Source organism: Cryptomeria japonica, chromosome 1, assembly GCF_030272615.1.
Source record: "Cryptomeria japonica chromosome 1, Sugi_1.0, whole genome shotgun sequence".
NCBI lineage: Eukaryota > Viridiplantae > Streptophyta > Pinopsida > Cupressales > Cupressaceae > Cryptomeria > Cryptomeria japonica.
In genome coordinates, this window is record NC_081405.1 from 141,765,339 (window position 1) to 141,792,932 (window position 27,594).

Here is a 27,594-nt window from a genome sequence, read left to right on the forward strand (position 1 = left end):
CTGAATAACTGTCCTCCAACCCAATTCAACCAATACGTATCCATTCTGGAGCACGGTAGAGATTATGGGAGAACTGTCTATCAAAGCGGCAGCAGAACACACAGGGCAGGTATATTATAATTTAGGTAGTACCGAATAAATATTTCATTATTATTAAGGATCAACCAATATGCAATAGGATTACAGTTAAACATAGCGAAAATGATATTGCATAACTTCTTAAGCAGTTCATAGTTAGAATGCATACAGTCAGCAGGGTCCACCCTCTCATGAATCTATTCACTGTTACACCTAATTAGGAAGCAATGATTAATATTCAAAGGATAAACAAATATTGGCAAACCGAACTAATATTAAACCAGTCCATCATAGCATATTGGAAAAAGGAGAGTAGGTAAGAGGGTAAGCGGGTATCTAAGCAAGACCAAGGAGAGAAACCTGGGACTTAGATTCGCCGTGCCAAATGCCCCGCTATGTCTGCCTTAATATTCCTCTATGATGATAAGAAAAAAAAAAATATAAGGAGAAGGCATGGTTAGAGCAGGGGAGTAGCCCTGAGTTTCCTTGTCCAACTCTAGGATGGCCTGTCTGTTAGGAAGGCATGTTTAGGGAATGGAAAGTAACTATCACGGGTTTCCTGGCCCCCTCTAGTACAGCCTGTTTAAAGGTTTTAATGAACGTTCCTTTCTTTTCCTAATTTAATGTAAGAACAATTGAGTATTGTTACCATTTAATTAAATAGCTGACTTACGTTTCAGGATTTGAGTAACCAAACTAGCAGGAACATTACAGCATCTTGGCATTAATTAATGACAAGGAATCAGTTTCTCTTTTATTTGAGGTGTCATGCTAATGAGTGGATATATATTTATTTGTATTTCATGCTGAACATAAACGGACAGAGGCTGTAACACTTGAAAAATACACAAAAATTGGCAGTTTAGTAACCACACAAAACATACAGAGGTTGGTCTTTCTAACTGAATATATAAAGAATACCAAATTGATTCCCAAAAAGCTTAGAACTTTGTTCTATCCTAAATCCAACAGCTGCTCTTCTATCAAGCTTCTTCTTCGCAACAAATTTCTTTCGAACATAACAAAACTTTCCTAAGTATGAAAAATGATACTCATTAGGAGAATTGAACTGTGATTTGATCATGAAATGAAGAGGGTTGTGGAGTATTTATGTGGCCAAGTATTCTCATGAGGATTCATCATGATTAACCTTAATTCAGATATGAAATGCTCAAACCTAATTCAGATATGCAGTGCTCTTACAAAGGTATCCACGTTCTTAGTATTCATCTTCACATTGAGTATTGTTCTTAAGCGATTGTTTTATCATAATGCATTCCCTCAAGGTCCTTTTCTCCTTTATTATCCTTTAATAGATAAACTTTGGGCTGTGAGAATATTCCACAATGAATAACTCTCAAACTACCCCAATCCCTATTCCTATGGACTTCAACAGTACATATTATAAATGCAACCTTCCTTTTCAATTATATTTTTCATTTACAACGTACACTTTTGCCCTCAGGATTATACTACAATTTGTAACTTTTTTTATAGTTCATATTTTTTCGTTTATACTCTAACCATATGTAACCTCTGACAACAACACAAAAATGGTGTAACCCTATTGAAATGTTTATGCTTTTAATTAGCAGACAACCATGATCTGAACGAGATATGAATTTGGCTTGCAATTGTTTATTTGAGGAATCTTCATTGACTCTATGTTTTTTAACTTGTGAGATGTGTGCCTATATTCATCTTTGACATGCTGGAGATTTTGGTTTGTAATATTATGTGGATTACATTTTATTTATTGTTAAGACATGAAAGTCAACTATTGTAGGTATGGTACGGTTTCAAAGGTTGCATGATGTGATTTATTTGTATTTGCTTATAACTAATTTCAATGTGGTTGCAGGCAACTTTAGGTAGTGGATTGTATTTAGTAGCAACTCCTATCGGCAATCTTGAAGACATAACTTTGCGGTACAAATTTCTAAGCTGAAGTTTTGATGGAGATCACATTCTATGATTTTAAAGTTTTTGATTTAAAATGCTAGCCTTAGTCTTGATAATTAGTAACACCTAACAATCGGCAACTGATAAACATAGAATAAATAGAGAGAAGGTCACTCTAAGTGTATATGTTCTGAATACATTCAAGATGGATTTGAAGTCCAGTGAAAACTTCTATGGTGATTTGCACACATCACCACTACTTTGTAATCAGGACAGTTCTATTTGTCAACTGCAAATGACACTGTGTTCATAGTCCATTGCAAATTCCACATGTGACTTGGAGTGTACTTTCATCACTTCGCAATGGCAACTGTGAATGGCACTATGATTATGAAGTCCACACCAACATCTCAAATCCAATGCCTGCACGAGAAAATCGAACCATGACATTGAAGGGATACAAGCCATAGATAACCAACTAGGTAGTGTCTTTCACAACTGGACATGGCACATCATCTTACCTATCATTAATTCGTCAGGGAAACTGAATTGGCTGGAAATTTTTCAATTAATTGGATTGAATTGTAATTGAAGATCATATAGTTATTTTCTGCTAAATTCTTATTGGGATGGACATTATTCATGACAAATGGAAGAGATTAGTTTGCTAGCTATTGTGTTTATTGAATGTGAAATGATACTTCTGCATTTGTTTACTTTTCCATTGCATATTCATTCATTAGTTGCAGGTTGGCAAGTTCCATTTGCTAGTTAGTTTGTAAGTTGTATAGAAATGAAAGATCTAGGGAGCTCCAAATGAATGGTTTATATGACAAAACCCTTGTTGAAGGTTTTGTAAATGGGGTATGTGTATGCTGGAGTAGTATATGAATATGACCTCCTAGGAAGGCTTAGTTCTTCAACCTTGTGAGCATCACCTAACTGAAATGAGTTCCAACCGGTGGCCCTTGGGGACACTTACCTTGCTTTTTTACCCTCTCCCCTATAGGCGATGTATTAGAGATGCCTAGGAAACATTCCCCTTGTCCCCTTTTTTGTTAAAATTTAGGAAATGTCCCTAAGGTGTCAAAAGTTTTGCAGGTCCCCTAACACACCTAGGGACATTTTAGTTACCTTAAAAAAAAGTTTACAACCTTTCAATGCTTGTTTGGTTTATGACACACCCATCTAGGATTTACAAAAATATGAAAATGGTATTCACCATGAAGGCTTGTATTGTTTTGAAGGTGCTAATTTGGACTTGGTAGCAAGCCGCCCCTTGACCCCACCCTATATTTCGACAGGGAATGCACTAGGGGCACTACCTTCAAACCTCACAAGGGGCTTTGCCCTTAGATCCCTACGAGAGGCACTGACCCTCGACCTTGTTGGGGGTGTTGACTACAAGTCTAGCCAAGTAATAGACCAATCATGAATCATGATCACAAAATCTACAAAATTTGAAAATACATATCTTCTATTGCAAATCTCTACATCTTCACAACTGTAGTATCCCTTGGCTAATCTGACCCTGTTTTGCTTATATGAACACCAAGGAATATTGTCAAACATTTGGCATACAATGTTTGAAGCCGCTGTAGTGAATTCTTTATTTGTCTTCTTTGGGTTTGTAGGCTGCAAATGAAGTTATGGAAAGCTTCTAACAATGCAAAGTTGTTATAGAAATGATATACTAGCTGTTTTAGACCTTTCCACACATATGTAATGACTGAAATTAACTAGTACAGCTAGTTGACATTAAGACAAACACTTGTCATGCATCCGAAAGTACACCTACAGCCATTAGGCATTTAAGCAAACAATTGGCATGAAAGCTAAATGGCTAATCAATGTTGAATGTGGAATATGCAAATTATATCTCCATTAAACATATGCAACCTCCAAATATTTCATGATATAATCATAATAGAAAATGATGCAATGAAGTAATGATTTTCCAATACAATGACCATAGATAGAAAACCTGGTATTTCAATGGCTGCCTTGATATATTGGTTTGATTCTCCTCATATGCAAATCCCTTGTCACATATATATAGCTGTTCAACCTCTCTAAATCCCCTTCTATAGAACTCCAACTACTGTAGCGCACTGTTCATGTGCACTGTTCACGGCACTGTAGCGCACTGTTCACGGCACTGTTCATGCGCACTGTTCACGCGCACTGTTCATGCGCACTGTAGCAGCAAGAACAAACTTGCAATCTGCTCTTAAAACCTTGAATAATTTGTTGCCAAATAAGGATGATTCACAACCAACTATAAATGTTCTTCAACAATAAACTTCAAACCCTTGTAGAAAACTTCACCAATTTGCACAAATGAAAGAACTGAAGTATTCTTTCCCACAACTACAATAATTCAGGTGTTATTTCACACCTTCAAAATTACTATCAATAGGAAGTTTTCGTTTCCTATGATCAAAGAAGAAAATTGCGAAAGCCCTAGGCTCCACAATAAAAATCAATCAAAATACTATTCATCAACTGGATGCCGAGAATGAACTCTTGCCTTTCCTTTTATTCTTTCCTTAAGAGAGCTCAAACACCTTCCTGGCCAATGTGGGATAAAAGATTTATTCCCACATTAAATTATTCACTTAACGCACTTTATTATATTAAAGTGACTTTATTATTATAAAGTTACTTTAGAACTTTAGAATAATATTAAAATATTAAATAAATCACTTAAGTCACTTAAACTTTAATATCTCTTGATGTACTTGTCTGATTGCTAAGCCGTCTGAGCCAGGAGTCGACTCTCCCTATTCTCCATGTGATTGGATGCCTGTCTAAAAATAGAAACCCTGAATAGTGACTTACTATAAATAGTAAGTATGTGGAACTGAGTCTAGAAATAGCTGCAAAGGCCCAATCAAGGTCGACACTGCCAATAAGCTCTGCTTAGGTGTCTTTCTATTAATAGGAACCCTGACTCTCCCAAAATAGTAACTTACTATAAATAGTAAGTGTGCCAATTTGAGTCAAAAAAAACCTGTGCAAAGGCCAAAACCTGAATCCAACTGAAGAGTAATGTCTCTAATCACCAAGTAACTGCCACACGAGGCCCTCTATCAGTAATTGTTAGCCTATGAGGGTCAAATGATAGGCTAATTCTTACAAACTCTGATGCTTGCAAAATGGGGACATTACAACAACCAAAGCCACAATCAAGGATTATCTTGTTTTATAAATTGAACTTGTTTAGTATACAAGGACTACCATAGACAAAGTTGTCATGTTATAGTCATTATACTACTGAATATGTAATATCCCTTGCCCAAACTGACTGATTTTGGCTCAAGGAATATTGTCAAACACTTTGTATGCTGTCTTTCTCTATTCTGATTTTTGTATTTCAGATTGTTTGATACACTTTGAAAGTTGCCAAGAAATTTAGGAAGTTCACCAATGATGTTGACAATACCTCTTACAATGAACTAGTATGCGTGTGCAGTTCTTTTTGGTATTTTTAATGCATATACATGAAAACTAGATATGGAATGCATACCTACAGCCAACTGACATTTCGACAAACAACTGGCATGCAACTATTATGCTGATCATATATGCTATTAAAAGGACATTTCGTCAAACAAATGGTATGCAACATATATCTTCTTTATTGAATTCATTCCTAAGTACAATGCTGCTATGGATTTGCCAAGACTAATTGGCTTACAAAAAGACTACATCAATGCCAAATCTGATTCTAAGTTATCACTTACAACAGCAAAATTATATGCCTAATATTTCAATACTAGCTACTAATAGTTGCAAGAGGAACATGATAATAGTGATGCTTAATGATGGAGATGAAAGTTGCAATCGGAATCAAGCAAAATACTGTAGCGCGGCACTGTTCACGCGCACTGTTCACGCGCACTGTAGCAGCAAGAACAAACTTGCAATCTGCTCTTAAAACCCTGAATAATTTGTTGATAATCTCTCCCAACAAGAATGATATAACTCCATGTGCCAAAGAAGGACGATTCACAACCAATTATAAATGTTCTCCAAAAATAAACTTCAAACCCTTGTAGAAAAATTCACCAATTTGCACAAATGAAAGAACTGAAGTATTCTTTCCCACAACTGCAATAATTCAGGTGTTATTTCACACCTTCAAAATTACTATCAATAGGAAGTTTTCGTTTCCTATGATCAAAGAAGAAAATTGCGAAAGCCCTAGGCTCCACAATAAAAATCAATCAAAATACTATTCATCAACTGGATGCCGAGAATGAACTCTTGTCTTTCCTTTTATTCTTTCCTTAAGAGAGCTCAAACACCTTCCTGGCCAATGTGGGATAAAAGATTTATTCCCACATTAAATTATTCACTTAACGCACTTTATTATATTAAAGTGACTTTATTATTATAAAGTTACTTTAGAACTTTATAATAATATTAAAATATTAAATAAATCACTTAAGTCACTTAAACTTTAATATCTCTTGATGTACTTGTCTGATTGCTAAACCGTCTGAGCCAGGAGTCGACTCTCCCTGTTCTCCATGTGATTGGATGCCTGTCTAAAAATAGAAACCCTGAATAGTGACTTACTATAAATAGTAAGTATGTGGAACTGAGTCTAGAAATAGCTGCAAAGGCCCAATCAAGGTCGACACTGCCAATAAGCTCTGCTCAGGTGTCTTTCTATTAATAGGAACCCTGACTCTCCCAAAATAGTAACTTACTATAAATAGTAAGTGTGCCAATCTGAGTCAAAAAAACCTGTGCAAAGGCCAAAACCTGAATCCAGCTGAAGAGTAATGTCTCTAATCACCAAGTAACTGCCACACAAGGCCCTCTATCAATAATTATTAGCCTACGAGAGTCAAATGATAGGCTAATTCTTACAAACTCTGATGCTCGCAAAATGGGGAAATTACAGAATACGAGTTAAAGTCATAGTTGGCAGGATATGACATTTATTTTCATAATGCAAAAATGTATTTGCAAAAACAACTCATAGAACAATGCCATCTATTAGTATCCCATCTAAGGTCATATTGGAACATAACCAATTATCTTTATACTTAATCATTCCTCTTTGTTAGTGAGTTTGATAACAAAACATGTAGTCTTGAAGGCTTCAGGAAAACTTTAATAATAAATCACACACAAGTCAAGCATGTCTTTATTAACTCATTTTCTTATGTATATATAAATAATATCATAATTCCTATAGAATTACCCATGCTCACAAAGATTCTATAATGTCTATGATGAATTCTTTATAAATGTTAAAATATGATTATTTGAAATTTCCTTATATTTTAAAAATTTCCTTATTTTTTAAAAGTCGTCCGCTGCCATCATCTAAAAAATGGCCAAAACAATCCCTGTACTAGAAACATGTCTTGTCATCCCTATCATCTTGTCCCGAAAACTTGGGGGAGCATAGGTTCCAAGTAGACAGTTGCTCCTTATGGGAGATGGGTTGTCATGAACCACTACTCATAAAATATAGGTGAATGTAGGTTGACTTAAAATTGCATGTCAAAATCTTGAAAAATCATATCACATATTTTGATGCACTATGGAAACACCACATGTTAGAAATATTTGAATTTATCTCATGGATCCTACTATAGGCTGCCTTCTTGGGTATCTTCAGCCTCAACATTGTTGGCATACTAGGGCTGTTTTGCTCCTACACTTTGCAAAATCTCAATAGACTCTCTTTCATTTTAGGTACTCTTTGGATGCCCTCCTCACCTTAACAAAGTGGGAAACTTGTCATATAAGGTATATACCAATAATATACTTAGATCACTTCTATCTCTTCCTTGCAACCCCTCAACAGTAAGATGGTCTTTGTATTAGGCACTTCTTGCAAATTGTCAATAGCACCGTATTTTGGTCGAACTATCTTTACTAATGTTTGGTCACATGTCTTAAGGATCACCTTATCCAATTGATAGTATGTTCTTGCTAATTATGAGTTGAAAAAATCACCATATGCCATAGAGGGGATTACACATGTTGTCTTTGCCTTTGTTTGTGTTTTGGAGGTAGAAGAATACTTTGTCATTAAAGTGCTTTGTTCTTTATGATATCTAAGGGAGATCTTAATGTTCGTATGAAGGCTCAAGAAGATTCATTGCCTCCTCTTTGTTATCCATATTAGAGGCATTTAGCCCTTGAAATTCAAAAAGATGTTAACTTTGGACATCAACTGCTCTAGGGGACTTCTAAGGCCACTAGTTTGATCACTTTTGTGATTTATCCTATCTTAGCCACAAGAGGTGCCAAGAAGTTGTTAGCATCAATATATAGCTTGGACGATTAAACATATGCGATAACGTGTCCTTTGTACCACAAATGAATATTAGGTTACTTCTTCATATTCTTGTTGCCATTGTAGTGGACTTACAACATTGTACATGACAAATATTTTTTTGTACATCCTTATGGTTATCTTTCATGGATATCAATGGTTACTGGAAGGAAGAATCTTGTGTCATCTTAGTATTGTTGAACTAGGTCTTCTTAGCTCGCATTATTCTCCATAGTTTCTTTGTATTGCTCCTTTCATAGAAATCAAAGAGGATGCAATTGCATGAATTCATGACCTTAATTCAGAGTAAAGCTCTAATCTTGTTTACCTCTCTTTACTTGGTTCTATTGACCATCCTCTATAAATGGGACTTTTTGTTCCCATGCTTTTTATCTTACGAAGTTGCTTGTCTTGGTATGAGAATAGGTATGAGTTTGGGGTTTGTGTATGTTGATAAAACACTTTTTTTCCCCCTTGGGTAGAGGGATATGTTAATATATATATATATATATCTTCCTAAATTATTGCAAAAAAACTTATAAATTTCTATTAATTTGTTATATAAATATATATTATATTATATTTATAGAATATTAAATATTATTATATAAATATATTTTCTTACTAACGAAACATGGAAATATAATAAAAGTTGAATGGTGAACCATATAAGTGTTGGAATCCAAGAACACTGAGAGAGGGGGGCGGGGGGTGAATCAGTGTTCTATCGGAATGATTAATTTTAACCTTATTAAAACATGCATACATCAACCGGTATACCGGTACATATAGAATTGAAAGAAGTAAAGCAACCAATAAGCCAATCACATAAATGAATATCATAACACACAAAATTATACGTGGAAAACCTCAAAGAGGAAAAACCATGGTGGGATTTGTGACCCACAATATCAATCCACTGGCCATATAAAGAGATATTACAAAATATAGGGGCCTGCACTTGTAGAAGGCTTATAGCCTAGAGCACACTGCTCAATCACAAAAGGAGCCTCACTGACTACATAGAAATCCAGACTACAATCCGGAGAAACGATTGAACTGCAAAGATAGCATCTTCTATGCTTGAATATAGTTCCGGTTAAGCTCTGTTTGTTCTAGTCTGAAACCCTAAACCCTTTACCGGAATACCCCTTACATAAATATGCTCACATACATGATCTCTCGCATATGTTTCACATCTCCTTTACATTCCATAACCTGACACACTTTCCTATGGTCTCCCTATATCAAAATGATCTAACCAAGTGACCTATATACCCTTTACAATTCATCATGCCTTATGTCGGCTTACAAAGATAATTACAATATGAATGTACATGTCGGTTAGATAACATAAATACATGAATATCAAAAACAATTGCTGATGGCGGATCCAAAAGATGTCGGCCTCCAATACCGATAACCTGATTCTAAACCATGTCAGTCTGCATTGCCGGCAACCAAAGAAATCTATCCAACCTGCCGGTGCCGGTGAAGTGTTTGTGAAGTGCCTGCCGGTACACAACTAACCCAAAATATGAAGCCGGAACAAGTTGCCATGTTGCCATCAATGACAACATATTGAAACCAACCAATTGAGTGTCATTTGCAAACAATAAGACTATACATTAATTAGTATAAGGGAACGAGAAGTATTATAAGGGATAGTAATTAATATAAGGTAATGGGAAGTATCATGGGGGGTAGCAATGGTGTTGGGATCCATTTTCATCATTTGTAAACCACTAATGAAAACTAGAAATTCACCACTATAAAAATGGCATCTTTTCTGTCCACTTCACTTAGGCAATCATCATTGTCACAAAAAATCATTTCAGCTGCCATAGAAATGTGTTGCCGCAATTTCTTTTGAATGCCATCAGATTATAAAATTTTCTTGCCCTACTTCAAGCTCTCCTTTCTTGTCGTATTGCTTGCATATTTTCATGCTGGATATTTTGCTTTTTTTGATTTTTGTATTGGATTTTTCCTGATTTTGACACCTAGGGTACTTGGGTTGAACTTAGGCGAAATTGAGGGCCATCTCAGACCCAAGGTCAGACCATTTTGTAATGTCCCTAGCAAGAATGCTATCCAATTTTCACCATTTTTTAAAATCAATACAAACCCAAGCTCTTTCTGATCACCAAGATCTTGATGAGGGCAAGGTGACAGCATATGGACATTGGGATGTGGCCAATAAGCAATTAATTTCAGAACTTACTGGCAGCAAGCCGTCCAATTTACAATCAAAGGTAAATAATCAAATATGATCAATACCATCGGTTCTCTTCCATTACACCCTCCTAGATAATGTCAAGGATGAATCATAACTTAATAAAACCAGTTTTCTTAAGTTGGACTACGTAGAGAAGTAGTAGTATTAGCTTGAGAGCAAGAGATTTGGCAATGATCTTGTAAAATACATTTAATAAGGTGATAGGTCACTAGTTGCAGATTTCCTCTGATTCACCAGTTTAAGGTGAAGTTAATATTACCTTTTTTGATTGTTTTTCGTAAATAATTGCCAAATTGTTATATTACTATTGGACTGGTCAATGCCAAATTGGCACGGATAAAGTGCATCTTGGGTCAACGCTGAATCAACAGATAATGATGTGCAATTTAAAATGGATTCAGTGGTAAACTGTCTAGGATCTTCTTACAACATAAAGGGCAACCTCTAACTGGCTGTAAACCCAATTTTACAAAGAGTTATTATGATATAGATATTGAATGACATAAATATCAACAATCACAAGGTATACTGGAAATGAAAATACTGATTTATATAATTAGCATCAAATTAAATGATAGGTCTGTCATACTTAGATGCAAATCTTTGAGTGATGAATTACTATGGAAACTCCAACATGCAAGTGCCGAAATTGACATGCAATCTTTGAGTGCTGACATGCAACTACTGAATACTAACATGCAACCATTGAAATTGATATTCAACTGCTAAACATCGGAAATGTTGATCACTAACATGCAATTGCTAAAAATTGACATGCAACTGCATCAATCTAAGTTTATATGGCCATGCAATGGCCCAGCCTAAAATATAGTACACAATCACCAATTCATATTGAATTGTTGCATAAGGTTCCAAGTTGTTGTAGCCATATGAATCCTACTTGTTATACAAAAAGGAGACATAATTTGGTAAGTGGAGCCCAGATCTGCAGAAGATTATTTGGTTTATTGAGGGGTATCAAATCATATAAGCCTCATTTAAAAAAGGGGACAAACTCTGACAGAACATTCCTTGGTTTGCTGCCTATATGAGGAGAAATCACTAGTGTGAAGGAAATAATAACTGCTGCTAGGAGCTACCTGTTGACGGGTGTGTAGACACCCTCACCAACAGGCAGGTAGAACATGAATGAACATACCACCTCTCCTGAAAAGTGATCAATCTTGAAAGACTGACAACTCCAAGGGTCTCTGTAGTCAGGTCACGACGGTGTTGGGTAACTCAGTGGTTGACGTAGCTGTACTTGTTAAGGGGCTTGCTGATTCGGAATTTTCTGATTTATCTGCATAAGTTCGAAAACTAAACTAAAACTAAACTAATCGGCGAGAAAGAAAGAGAAAAAGGGGAAATTGAATGCAAGAAGATGATAAACATTCAACATACATTCAATCCAATAATACCAACTAAATCTGGAGGACATTGGAACATTCATACATTAACATGCAAATTATCAATTTAACATATTAACGAAGCTAGATTCGACTGAAGGAAATATTAAACCATATTAGCATTAACATCAATCACCATAAACATGCGCAGATTGAAGCCATGCAAACACAACTCTCTCCAGATTCAGGAAGTTAAATCAGATAAATGAATATTAAACATACATCATATGATGGGAAACAATTAAAAGAAATAGGAAATCGAATTAAAAATCATATATTCCTCTTCGAATGAGGATAGTTATTCAGCAGATTTGTCACACTGAATGTGTGATAACCCCTAAAGGTATCACATAATGTAAAAGTATTTGCATAAATATATTTATAGATTAATTAAATAAATAAATTAATGATTAAACTAATAAAATATATTTAAACATATAGTAAATATCAATCAGATATTTAATAGGACAAAAGAGAATTATTTAAATAGATCTTTGTAATAAATAAAAATTAAAAAAAAAATAATAAAAAAAATAAAAATAATAATAAAATAATACATAATAAACAAAACAAATAATAAACAATTACATATTTAATTCCCCCCACACTCGATCACCTCCGCACAAGAGGTGCGACGGTGATCACAGCCTAAGCTGTGATCACCACCGCACCCCTCCATACGGAAGGGCACCGTGAGGGGTATAACCCCTCACGGGAGACTAATAAATACAGGGGAAAGGAAAAGGAAGGGGTAGCAAGCGGGTGGGAAAGGAAGAAGAGAGAGTGGCTGCGTACGAACAGGTATGTGTGGTATGCTTTTCACGTAAGGTTATTGATATGTTAATATATGTAAATAGAATATAGGGTTAGTAAGCTATGACAATTTGCAGTATTTAATTAATGAATATAAGTAATGTGTTAATAACAAGGAATGTAGGTAATTAGCGTGTAATGTTATTTACTTATTTAATGAATACAAGATACAGATTAACACGTTAGGGAATGAACATGTTAATATAGATTTAATTAAGGAGATTAATAACAATATGTTGATAGTTAGGTATATTTAAAACATATGTTAACAAATACATTGTTAAGAATATATATTAATAATGTGAAATACGAAATGGAAATAATAATAAATTGGCAAATACAATATAAATAGGATTAAATAATGAAGGCCATAGGGGGGGGGGAAACTCCCTGATGCCTAAAGGAGGGATACGCGAATCCCTGGTTGGCATTATATATATATATATATACTGATGATCTATATGCATATATGAATGGCTTGGTTGACATGTTCATCCAAGAAGAGTTGGATCTGGCCGTTCCCCTCTAATGGACTTGGGTGATGAGGAACATCACCCAAGGCAAGGAATTGACTTATGGTCTGCCTTGGATGGCTTGGGTGTAAGAAATTACACTCAAGACAGGAATCAAATTAAAACCTTGGTTCCTGGATGGCTTGGATGTAAGAAATTACATCCAAGACAGGAATCGAATTAACCTTCGATTTCCTGGATGGCTTGGGTGTAAGAAATTACACTCAAGACAGGAATCAAATTAAAACCTTGGTTCCTGGATGGCTTGGATGTAAGAAATTACATCCAAGACAGGAGTCGAAGTTCACCTTCGACTTCCTGGAGGGCTTGGAACCAAGATGGGTTCCAAGAAGGCGAGCTTCAGGGCAGCCTAAGAATATATCGCCATATTGCGTCCATATCCTTTTTATTAGATAAAAATTATGATTATGTTAATTAACTATTAAAAATAGATTGCAAATTTATAAATGGTTTATTTATATATTTATATGTTGTATTCTAACAATTTGTTTTGCAGGATAATGATCTCTAACTAGTAGGGACATTACAGTGGTATCAGAGCATAATCCTGCCAACCTGTGGGAGGGATTCTTAGTTGATGATCACATATCAGAGGAAGAAAGGTGCAAAAGCAATGGCCGATCAATTAGCCAAACGGCTTCAGGCCTTAATGGAACAAACCAATGAGAAATTCGAAAGGATGAGCCAATTAATCATCCAAAGTACAAATAGCAACAACAAAGATATGACAAACCCTAGGAGAGAGACACACTCTAATCACGCCGATAAGGAACGATCTCCTCAAAGTTCTAGACAAACAATTCCCGAATTTCTACCTAGAGAGGAACGTGCGGGAGAGGAAGAGGAACCAACCACACTTGGGGTAGAGGAGATTGCCCAAATTTATGCCAGATTAGAGCCGGAAGTTCAAAGAGTAGTTTCCTTCAGAGACTTCTGCGAATCCAAGGCTTACGAGGGTAGAAGAAGGAAGCCTATGGGTAATGACCTCAAAGCTAAAATCAACAAAATGTCCTTACCATGCTTTGATGGGTCAGGTAAAGACATCGCCCAAGCTTGGATACAAAAACTAGACACATACCTCTCATACAGTCCCATGACCGAAGGAGATGCTATAAAATTTGCCATACGACATTTAACAGGAGCAGCCCATAATTGGTGGCACAACGGTCTCATTACCCTAGGACACAAAAATGTCTCCACCTACAATGAATTTACCCAAAAGCTCATCAGCCGGTTCGACCAAAAAGACTCTGAATGGTACTTCCAAGAATAAACACACCTTAAGCAATTAGGAAGCATTGAAGACTATATAGACCAATTCCAAAATTTGTCAGTAATGGTCCCTGACCTATCTCAGAGAAGGCTTACCTACATGTTTTTAGATGGCTTGAAAGACACTATTAGAAATTTTGTAAAACCCCTGGAACCACAAAATTTAGGGGAGGCCATTAAAAAAACTAGGATGGTCGAACTTAGTGCTCCCAAGAGTACCTCAGCCAAAACACCACATAGAAATGAGGGATTCCAGAAGGACCGTCGGGAGAGGCCCTGCCGCTTTTGCAAGAAACCTTGGAGTGTGAATCACCAATGTAAGGAGAAGGAGGAACTCAAGGAGAAAGGGTTATGTTTCAAATGTAAAACTCCATGGGGGAGAGGCCATGAATGTAAATAGGGACAAATAAATAACACCGAAGAAATACGAGACGAGGAAAGACCTTATAAAAGGGTCAGATTTAAGAACAATGAATCAAGTACCTTGGCTGTCATCACCCAAGGGAGTGAGAATAGATGCTTCAAACTCAAAGGAACTATCAAAGGACAGAAAGTAATCGCATTAGTTGACACAGGAGCCTCACATGACTTCATTAGTAAACACTTAGCAGCAAAAAGAAGGTTGAAAACGCAAGAGTTTGAAGGGTTCGAAGTAATCATGGGCAACGGAGTCATAGACAAATGCACCAAAATTATACCTCAATTGGAAGTCATCCTTGGAGGACATACCATTACAAGGAACTTCTTTGTGGTGAACCTAGAGAATGACATCATTTTGGGAATGCCATGGATAAACTCGTTGGGACGATTTACCATGGATAGTCCCAATCGGGAGAGAGATAACATTAAAGGGGATTCCTGACCGCTCTCTAAAGATAGTATCATGCAATAAAATGGAGAAAATCCTTAGACATGATCAAGGAGAGTGGGTCGCCCAATGTATGGTCTTGGATAGATCTACAACCGGAAGCCAAATCATTCAAAATGATATACAATCCATCCTTGAAAGACACAAAAAAGTCTTCGAAGACATTCCTCTTGGGTTACCCCCAAAAAGGGGATTTGAACATTCCATTGAGCTAGAAGAAGGAGCAAAACCGGTCATTACCACTCCTTACCGCCACCCCCACAAATTCAAAGAGGAAATTGAAAAAATCATAAAAGAATTATTAGAAATGGGACACATCCAGCCAAGCAGCAGCCCGTTCGCTTCATCAATAGTATTGGTCAAGAAGAAAGATGGGACGATGAGAATGTGCGTAGATTACCGAGCCCTGAATAAAAAGACTATAAAGAACAGATACCCTATCCCAAGAATCGATGAACTAATGGATGAACTCCACAGAGCAAAATACTTCTCTAAAATCGATCTGAGGTCGGGATATCATCAGATTAGGATGAGAGAGGGGGATGTACCCAAAACAGCATTCAGATGTCACTATGGACATTTCGAGTTTTTGGTTCTACCATTCGGCCTCACTAACGCCCCGACCACCTTTCAGTCATGCATGAATCATACATTCAGGCAACAATTACGGAAATCCCTTCTAATATTCTTCGATGATATACTCATTTACAGCAAGACTTGGGAAGAACATCTCCTGCACATTGAGGAGGTATTGAATATCCTTGAATCTGAATCCTTATATGCTAAAGCCTCCAAATGCGAGTTTGGGATGAGGGAAATCATCTACCTAGGACACAAAATTAATGAGGCAGGAGTAAGCGTGGATGAGGAAAAAATTAAGGCCATCAAGGAATGGCCTACCCCTAGAACATTAACACAACTAAGAGGGTTTGTGGGACTATGCAGCTACTATAGACGTTTTGTAAAAGGATTTCCCAAAATAGCAGCACCCCTCACCGACCTAAGCAAGAAAGGAGCTTTCACATGGAATGACCAAGCCCAACAAGCCTTTGAACAATTGAAAATAACCATGAGCTCGTGCCCAGTATTAGCCATTCCAGACTTCTCTATACCTTTTGAATTGCAATGTGATGCATCGGGGGAGGGAATTGGGGCAGTCCTCATGCAAAAGAAACACTCCATAGCCTTTGAGAGCCGCAAACTTACCCAAGCAGAAAGACTCTATTCCATCTATGATAAAGAAATGCTAGCCATAATGCATGCCTTGGCCAAATTTCGCCAATACCTCGTCTGTGGGAAGTTTGGTGTGAAAACCGATCATAACAGTCTACGCTTCTTCTTGAGCCAAAGGGACCTAAATGACAGGCAACAAAAATGGGTGAGCAAAATACAAGCCTATGACTTTGATATAGAATATGTTAAAGGGGTGAATAACATGGCAGCAGATGCATTATCCCGAAGGGCACACCACAATGCCCTTACCAGCCTCTCGAAGGACTGGAAGGAGGAAATCCTAAAGGAATATAACCAAGATCCGCAAACCAAGGAAATCTTGGAGGGAAACCTTCCCAATGAAGACTTTAAAGTTAGGGGAGGCCTCATCTTGTACAAAGGAAGGGTATACTTGACCCCTCAAACCAAATTCAAGCACAAGCTCCTAAAAGAATTCCATGATAATCCCCTGGCAGGTCATCAAGGATACTATAAAACCTATAAACACATAAGAGAAAAGTATGCATGGAAAGACCAAAAAAGAGATGTCCAGACATACGTACAAGAGTGTCTAACTTGTCAAAGAAATAAAATCGAACTCACTTACCCAGTTGGATTGCTTCAACCATTATCTATTCCCAATCAAAAGTGGGAGAGCATTTCGATGGACTTCATAACAGGGTTACCAAAAACACAAGGGAAAGACAACATTTTTGTGGTGGTAGACAGACTCATGAAGTATGCCCATTTCCTGGCAGTCTCCACTGAATACAAAGCCTATCAAATAGCCGATTTGTTCTTTAGGGAAATTTTCAGACTCCATGGACTCCCTCTGAATATTGTCAGTGACAGAGATAGCAAGTTTATTAGCCAATTCTGGCAGGAACTCTTCAAAATGGCAGGAACAGTCTTGACCCCTAGTACTAGTTACCATCCCCAAACAGACGGGCAAACCGAAATAGTAAACAAGTGGATAGAAGGCTACCTAAGGAATTATGTTACAGGGCAACAAGCGGCATGGGTAACATGGTTACACCTAGGAGAACATTGTTACAACACGACACACCACATGTCAATCAGGATGAGCCCCTTCCAAGCCTTGTACGGCTATGAGGCCACAAGCTTTGGAGAACTAATAAACCAGGAAAGTAAAGTACCAAGAGCACAAGATTTTGTTCAACAGAGTAAGGATATCATGAAGACCTTGAAAGAGAATCTACAACAAGCCCAAAATCAACAAAAGATCTATGCAGACAGAAAGCGTACAAAAAAGACGTTTGAGGTTGGAGATCTGGTGTTTTTAAGACTACAACCATACAAGCAATCTTCCCTCAAGAAGAATGGGGCTGAAAAATTAAAACCCCGATTCTACGGACCCTATAAAGTATCTCGAAGGATTGGGGAAGTAGCTTATGAAATAGAACTTCCAAAAGACAGTAAAATACATAATGTGTTCCACGTGTCCCGCCTCAAAAAGGTTCTCGGACAACACTTGATTCCGTAGAGTGAACTACCACCCTTAGAGATGAAGGGAAACTCACCTTGTACCCTGAGGTCATTCTGGATACACGGAAGAAGGCACTAAGGAACTGGACCATTACTGAACACTTGATTAAATGGAAGAATCTTCCCCATGAGGATGCCACTTGGGAAAAAGAGGAAGATCTTAAGATGCTTGAGGACAAGCAAAATTGAGACGGAGGGACTGTGATAACCCCTAAAGGTATCACATAATGTAAAAGTATTTGCATAAATATATTTATAGATTAATTAAATAAATAAATTAATGATTAAACTAATAAAATATATTTAAACATATAGTAAATATCAATCAGATATTTAATAGGACAAAAGAGAATTATTTAAATAGATCTTTGTAATAAATAAAAATTAAAAAAAAAATAATAAAAAAAAAAAAAATAATAATAAAATAATACATAATAAACAAAACAAATAATAAACAATTACATATTTAATTCCCCCCACACCCGATCACCTCCGCACAAGAGGTGCGACGGTGATCACAGCCTGATCACCACCGCACCCCTCCATACGGAAGGGCACCGTGAAGGGGTATAACCCCTCACGGGAGACTAATAAATACAGGGGAAAGGAAAAGGAAGGGGTAGCAAGCGGGTGGGAAAGGAAGAAGAGAGAGTGGCTGCGTACGAACAGGTATGTGTGGTATGCTTTTCACGTAAGGTTATTAATATGTTAATATATGTAAATAGAATATAGGGTTAGTAAGCTATGACAATTTGCAGTATTTAATTAATGAATATAAGTAATGTGTTAATAACAAGGAATGTAGGTAATTAGCGTGTAATGTTATTTACTTATTTAATGAATACAAGATACAGATTAACATGTTAGGGAATGAACATGTTAATATAGATTTAATTAAGGAGATTAATAACAATATGTTGATAGTTAGGTATATTTAAAACATATGTTAACAAATACATTGTTAAGAATATATATTAATAATGTGAAATACGAAATGGAAATAATAATAAATTGGCAAATACAATATAAATAGGATTAAATAATGAAGGCCATAGGGGGGGTGGGAAGCTCCCTAATGCCTAAAGGAGGGATATGCGAATCCCTGGTTGGCATTATATATATATATATACTGATGATCTATATGCATATATGAATGGCTTGGTTGACATGTTCATCCAAGAAGAGTCGGATCTGGCCGGTCCCCTCTAATGGACTTGGGTGATGAGGAACATCACCCAAGGCAAGGAATTGACTTATGGTTTGCCTTGGATGGCTTGGGTGTAAGAAATTACATCCAAGACAGGAATCGAATTAACCTTCGATTTCTTGGATGGCTTGGGTGTAAGAAATTACACTCAAGACAGGAATCAAATTAAAACCTTGGTTCCTGGATGGCTTGGATGTAAGAAATTACATCCAAGACAGGAGTCGAAGTTCACCTTCGACTTCCTAGAGGGCTTGGAACCAAGATGGGTTCCAAGAAGGCGAGCTTCAGGGCAGCCTAAGAATATATCGCCATATGGCATCCGTATCCTTTTTATTAGATAAAAATTATGATTATGTTAATTAACTATTAAAAATAGATAGCAAATTTAAAAATGGTTTATTTATATATTTATATGTTGTATTCTAACAATCTGTTTTGCAGGATAATGATCTCTAACAAGTAGGGACATTACAGAATGCCTGATTTTTGTTTGCATCAAATTGTTTCCAGCTACCTTAACATGAAATGCAATGAAAAAGATCTGGAATGACCTTCATCCAACTTCCATAAGTTTCCCAACTCCTAAATTATTTCTAAATCCTAAGCTTTTAATTCTGAAAAAGTCTAATTTCTGGGTGTCTAACCCTTTACAATGAGCTTTCATCTCCAATTTATAACAGTTTCCCCAATTTGGAAACATCATATCAACCCCCAATTTGTGCATGCAAGTACTCTAGAAAAAAGAATATCCTCCTTCGCAACTCAAGATTTGCTCCAGTTGATGATGTAGACTTGTCCTTATAACAGAAACTTTCTGATTTTAACATTGAGCTTTCCTTTCGTTTGACTCTAGTTCGACTACATATTAAGTCCTCCAATCTTGGCAACTCTCCCTTTTGTGCTCGAGTAAACTCCAGTTCAACACTTGCCCCACCTACACATTTAAAAGAATAATAATTAAAACATTTAATTTATTTAAATGTGTAACACAAAAAAATATTTTATAAATTATTAATTCACAATTCTTAAAGTAAATTTGCATTTAATTGTAAATTCATTTAAATAAAACAATTTAAAATTTATTAAATTTCAAAATAAATTAAAATTTAATAATACTCCTTTTTATACTCCCAAGATTTTTCTCTTGTCAAATCATTTTACTTGCCACAACAGAGAAAGAAATTTAGAAATATCAAAAAAGTTAAGATACTTTCCTTTAAAATAAAACCATTATGAAAAGGACTCTATAAAAGAAACTTAACTTTTCTTCTTTTTGAAAGCATTTCAATTTAAACAAAATCATGTAGTTTTGAATTTTTTATTAAAGGAGAAATAAAATCTATTTCAAACGTAAGGAAGAAACATGGCCTTGTTAGCGGTAATATTGTACGAGAATAAAACCGTAGTGAATTAAGTAGTACTTGTCTTTGTTAGTATGGTAACCGAGGGATGGTAGTTACGGGTGCGACAGTTGCCCCTCGCATCCCCTCGGTACCTTTATATACCATGGAAGGTCACTTGTATGGGCACACATGATTATGAATGGAATAGTATGTCTTATATTTGCTTGCTCTTATATGGTATCTATGGCATTATTGCTTTGCATTGAGTATTCTATCTGTATGTTCTAAACTGTTCACCGAGAGGGTAAACATCTGGCGTCGTTGCCGAAATTTATCCGGAGCACGGGAATATACTACATGGCACACGGATAATGGGACAACCATTGGCCGAAGGGACGAGTAGTAACTCGGACGAAGAACTTGAAGAACTGTTTGAGGGAGAACTAGCACTCACGAAAGATTTCTCCTGCATCCTCCAGGTGGCGATTGAAACACACGTACGAAGGGAAGCCACCACCGAGGATGTTCCAGAGGATGCTGTGTGGAGTGCGCTTGGTGTAAGCCCGACGGTAAATCAGTTGATGAGCAATTTGTCCAACCTTCTGGCACAGGCGTTTTTGGCTCTCCAAAACCACAGGGAAGAGACCTATCGGGAGAATCGACACCAACAAATCCTATGGTAGTTTCACGAGCGCCAAGAGGAGGAGTGCAATGAAACCGATCGAGGGGTGAATAATCCTTGAATGTGTACGGGCGAAGGAGAATAAAACAAAGAACACCCCGACTGTAGTGACATACATTGTATAACAGGGATGAATTAATAAAAGTGTTCTTTTCGATATGATGTCTTGTTCTATTGCATAAGGAGAATTTAGAATTAATGCCCAATTTGCTAAATAAGGACAAAAATAAGAAGGAATACATAGGGGACTCTAAAGCCGCTCAACGAGCATTAATTCTCGAGCAATAAGTAGAACAAAGAAGAAGATTCAAGAGGATTGCCGAGGAAGGAAGCGGCGGAAATGGCAGCAATGGCTCTGGCGAGGGCCAAGTTTCCACAGTAATAAAAACTACCAGGAAACGGTTGGGGGACCTTTCCCTAACATTGGAGGAGATCGGTGACGGGAGTACGGTAGAGCCGTACACGCCATACAGAGGTGCCGAGACCAGGAGTGAAGACGAGACAAAGACCGAGAACAGAGAGGCCGAGGATACCGGTGCGACCAAAGGTGTCGGGAGGACACAAGGTCATGTAGTAGAAGCAATCTGTTCGGGGTAGGCTCATCACACCCTGGTAGTCAGAGCAACTTTGGGACCCAACGGACCAAATCTCGGCGGAGTACCTTCGAGAGGACCAGTGTCTGGAGGAGGAGTTCCTGGAGGGTCAAATTCGAGTTCCGGAGGGCAGACTAGGCCGCCGCCAAGAAACGTAATGGCGAATCGACAAAAATTGCTGAAGTTCACCAGAGATGGGAAAGAAGATCCCGTACGGCATTGCCGTACATGTGAAACAATTTGGTCGGCCAATGGCGTGGTCGATAGGACGGAATGGGTGGTGCAATTCCTTGCCACCCTACGAGGAGTAGCCATCGATTGGTACTCGGACGCTGACAAAACCCAACTAACAACTTGGGATGAATTGCACAAAGCCTTCGAAAAGGAGTTTCGACTCCTCAGAGATGATAATGAAATTGTAGCAGAAATCTTGAGCACCAAGCAAGGGAAAAGTGAGACCATCCGAGCATATAGCCGACGTCTCAAGGAATTGTTGGGAAGAATGGATAACCAGCCCGACCATGGGTTGAAGAAAAGGTGGTTTGTGGAGGGCTTAAAATCATCACTCAGAAGGAAAATGAAAATTGTACCCCCCACATCCTATGACGATGCCTATAACTGGGCAATGGACCTGGAGAGTGAAGGGAAGATATCTAGGAAAAAGAAAGACAGATCCTCTGGAGAGGACTCCTCCGACGGAAGTAGCAGCAACGAGGGGTGGAGTAAAAAGGTGCAAGCCCTTCAAAAGGATATGCATCGAATGATGAAGGAATTCAAGAGCATGAAGGGAAGTACCAACAAAAATGAGGAAGTATGGTGCGGAGAATGTAAGGAGGAAGGTCACACAAAAGGCTCTTGTCCAAAAAAGGCAGGCCTTCTGCGATATTTGCCAAGTGTTGGGACACTCTACCAAAGAATGTCCCTAAAACATGAAGACATGCGAGAACCAAGTGCTCTTCACCCAAGAGTAGCTGTCAGCGACAACAAGCACATCGCAGCCTTAAGCCAACACCACAACATCATCTGGCGGTTACAGAGGTAACCGAAGGGGAGGAAGAGGCAACAATAATAATATCAATAATTGGAGTCGAATGCAGTATGATGCCAAGGGACGACCGATGATTCAGTGTCGGGCATGCAACTAGTGGGGACACTTTGTGCGGGATTGCTAGAAAGAGGAGGCACCCCAGCACTTGTGTAGATGGTGTGGTCTTGTAGGCCACGATGAGACAAATTGCCCCAAGCCAGGGGTTAACCTCCTCAACATTGAGAAGACTGGTGAGAAAGAAGTACTGGCAATCACTCATGCTCAGACCAAAAAGGCCACTTATCCTGAACCCTGTATGGAGGAGAGATTACGGGAGGCAAAAGTCAACATTGAGTGTGAGATGATGGTTGAACGACGGAACAAAGAGGTGGCGAGTACATCATCTCGTACTGAAGCCGAAAATAACATAATTGGGCAAGTACTGCAGATGGAGGTGCCAATAAGGGTGAAGGACCTTCTAGACAGAATGCCACAGCTGAGGATCCCCTTTTTTAGTTCCATACAAACCGCTGCGCAGGCACCTTCGGGTGCGACACAGGCGGAAGTTCCGGTCAGGCCCTCGACTGACCCAATGTTATTGGCCTTAATAGTGGTCGGCATCCTGCGGTAGTAGAGATGGGAATTCTCGGGGCTATCCTCAAAGATACCATCGTGGACGGAGGTTCGGGGGTGAATGTGCTGTTGGAGGATACGTGGAAGAAGCTCGGGAAGCCAACACTATGGCCACCCACATTCAACTTGGTAGGTGCAGACCAGCACAACATCAAGCCACTCGGCACCCTGATGGCCCAACCGGTGGCCATCGACACACAACCCTTCCTACTAGATTTTGTGGTAATCCCACTCAAGAAGAAGGGGTATGACGCCATCTTAGGGAGAGGGTGGCTGGTTACAGCAAAGGTGAACCACGACTGGAAGAAGAACGCCCTTTCCATGGAGAAAGGGGGGCGGAAGTACACCATTGATCTCAGGACCCAGGTTGTCGGCGAGGAACTTGTGTCATTTGACGCAGATTCAGAGGATTCATACAGATGGGAATGGGACTCCTAAGAAGGTAAAGACGAGAGGGAACCAAACGACGAAGGAGTGCTTGAACTCGGCGAATGCTCAGAAGATGACACTTCTCATTGAATGGACTCTTCCACTGGCAAATGGAAGACTATGAAGTGTTTCACCCTGCTTGTCGCATGCTACAGATTGAGGACGAACCAGGCGAGGAGTTCCCGCTAGAGTACACGGAGTATAAGGAGGGAGACGCCAAAGTAAATGATGTTTTGGCGTACGAATTTTCAAAGGATAGACCAATGCGGTACGAAGACCCCACCGTGAAAGAGACAAACATAGGAGACACTGCCAACCCCCAAAATATCTGGGTAGGCGATGATTGGAGCCCGGTGTTGAAGGCTGCAACATTCAAAATCTTCATGTAGTACAAGGACGTATTCGCCTGGTCCTACAAGGATTTGAAGGGGTCCTTGCCAGAATTGTGCATCCACCGAATATGATTGGTCTCGGGAGCCCAATCGGTACGGAAGAGGCCGTACTGAATGAATAAGAACTATGCTGCCAAAGTGAACGAAGAGATTGAACGGATGCTGGAGGCCGACATCATATTTCGGGTGGAGACAAGTAAGTGGGTCTCACCGATTGTGATTTCACTCAAGAAGGAGGCCAACCAGATCCGCATTTGCGTGGATTTTCGGTGCCTCAACGTAGTCACCATTAAGGACCTGTTTCCTATACCTTTCATAGACAGCATCCTCGAGGAGGTGGCTGGCCATGAAATGTACTCATTTCTGGACAACTTTTCGGGATACAACCAGATTTCGATAGCTAAGGACAAGTTGAAGACCACCTTTGTGGTGGAGGATGGAGTCTATGCGTACAACCGGATGCCGTTTGGGTTGTGCAATGCTCCCGCGACCTTCCAGAGAATACTTCACATCTTCGATAAGATGTCTGTGGTAAATTTTAAAGCCTTTTTGGATGACTGGTCAATTTTCAGTAGTGAAGACACTCACTTGGTAGCGCTAAGAGAGTGCATGGAGAGATGCTGAAGGGCCAGGCTCGCCTTGAATCCACGGAAATGCAGATTCATGGTACCACAAGGGAAGTTGCTGGGCCATATCGTTTGTAAAGCTGTACTGAAAACTGACCTGGATAAGGTACGGGTAATTGTAGAAATGGAGTCGCCCATTGATGTGACGGGAGTCAAGTCCTTGGGACACAATGGATACTACTGGAAGTTGATTAAGAACTTTGCCCAACTTTCTTTCCCACTAGACAAACTAACAAGGAAGGGCAAACCGTACATATGGGAATCGGCACAAGGGGAAGCATTCGAGGAACTCAAGAGGAGACTAGTGGCAGCACCCATTCTGGCCTATCCAAACTGGGACCGAGAATTCCACGTACACGTGGATGCCTCGAACTATGCCATTGGGGCTACACTGGCGCAAGACGGGGGACATGGGTTGGATCATCCCATCTACTTTGCCAGTCGGTTGAAGTTGAAAGCCGAGAAGAACTACAGTACCACCGAGAGGGAAGCCCTCAGAATGGTCTATGCCGTAGAAAAATTTCAACACTACTTGCTGGGGACACCCTTCACTTTCTATGTGGACCAGCAGGCTTTGATGTACCTGGAAAACAAACCCATCATCCAAGGCAGGATAAGCAGGTGGCTACTGCTACTTCAGGAGTTCACGTTCACAATAATTGTATGGCCAGGCAAGAGCCATGTCATTGCTGACCAGTTGTCTCAGATTAGGTCCGGAGAGCCGCCAGAGGGGGTGAATGACGACTTTCCAGATGCTCACCTATTCAAGATCGCAATACTACCCCCATAGTATACTGCCATCAGGGAATATCTTTCCACCTCTGTATTCCCCCAAGGTATGCCACCGGGAGAGCGAAGAAAACTCGTGTTGAGAAGTCGCACGTTTCAGTTGATTAATGGATTGTTGTATAAAATGGGACCCAACTAGGTGCTACATCGGTGTGTGATGGAGGAAGAGGTGCCAAGCGTTCTGAAGGAGGCACATGCGGGGCCTGCGGGAGGCCATATGGGACTAGACACTATGGCAAGAAAGGTGTTGCTAGCAGGCCTGGGGTGGCCCACATTGTATAATGATGCTAGAGAATGGGTAGTAGGTTGTGATACGTGTCAGAGAGCGGGGAAGCCGCTCAGAAGGGATTTCATGCCCCTCAACCATTCGCATGCTCAGGAACTATTCGAGCGCTAGGGGTTGGATTTTATTGGGCCACTCAAGGCCAGCCGCGTCAGGGTTGTCGCTACATGGTGGTAGCCATAGAATGTTTAACCAAGTGGGTTGAAGCACGGGCCCTGCTTGACAACTTGGCCGTAAGTACAAGATTCATTTATGAGCAAATCATTACACGGTATGGTATCCCTATGTAGTTGACCAACGATAGAGGTGGACATTTTGTGAGCCACGTTATTAAAATCCTCACTATTGAATTTAAAATTTTTCATTCATTGTCCAACCCCTATTACCCGCGAGCCAATGGGCAGGTCGAGGCTACCAACAAGATTCTCGTGGGTGTAATTTACAAGTCTTGCGGCATCGAGGGAGAAGACTGGGAAGAAAAATTACCTTCGGTCTTGTGGGCCTACCGCACAACCTACAAGGTGACCACCGGCTAGACTCCATTCTAACTCATGTATGGGCAGGAAGCTGTTGTGCTAGCGGAATTCATGGTACCAAGCCTTCGCATTGCAATCGAGAACAAACTGGGGGACATGGAGAGCCTGAGGGAAAGATTGTATGTCTTGAACAAGCTGGATGAGAAAAGAATGATGGCCCAGTGGGCTACGGAGGTAGCCCAACAAAGGAGGAAGCTGTGGCACAACAAGCACTTGAAACGAATGAGGTTTTTCTCCAGGACAACTGGTATTGAAATATAATGGGCGTAATGAGATTAAACCAGGTAAATTCAAGGTACAATGGTTAGGACCATATAAAGTCTGCGAGGTGGCAGAGAACGAGGCAATGAAGTTGTGGACACTGGATGGACAGGAGGTTGCAGGCAACACCAATGGGTCGAAATTAAAATTGTATCACGAGCAGAGGCGATCGATCGACCCCGAATCCTTCCGAAATAATAATAATAATAATAAAAAAAATGTACGATAACCAACCGTACGGAGGCAAAAAAAATAAAAAATAAAAAAATAAAAAAGATGAAAAGTGCACCGTATGGTAAAATGCACTGTACGACGAAGCTGCGTGCTCACCGTGCGGTGGAGCCACGTGCTCATTGTACGGTGGAGCTCGTGCTCCCACCATAGTGGGATTTATATTATACCCTTGCAGAAGCAATTAAAACAAAGATTTTTTGTTTTTTGAGGGGTAGCAGTTGGAGGAAAGGTCCCATGAGGAAAATAGGCATGTGCAGAAGCTTGTTATTCTAACCCTATTTTTTTTTATTAAAGAGGGCACAAAAGACAAAGGCAAAATTATTTAATGGATGCCAGCGGTGGAAAAAATTGGCAAAAGCAGTTACGGCAGTTACGTGCTACAGTGCCGTCAACCTCTGGGAATAAGAAAGCTGTTCGGATTTT

General features: G+C 39.1%; 1 protein-coding gene across 3 annotated transcripts in view; it reads left to right on the forward strand.

The window, feature by feature from the left end:
• LOC131027633 (uncharacterized) overlaps window positions 1-27,594 on the forward strand; it is a 249,415-nt gene that overhangs the window by 15,248 nt on the left and 206,573 nt on the right. For all 3 annotated transcript variants that reach the window (XM_057957708.2, XM_057957702.2, XM_057957713.2), the window contains one exon: window positions 1,940-2,007. In XM_057957708.2, coding sequence (XP_057813691.1) covers window positions 1,940-2,007 — 68 coding nt within the window. The remainder of the gene's footprint in view (window positions 1-1,939; window positions 2,008-27,594) is intronic.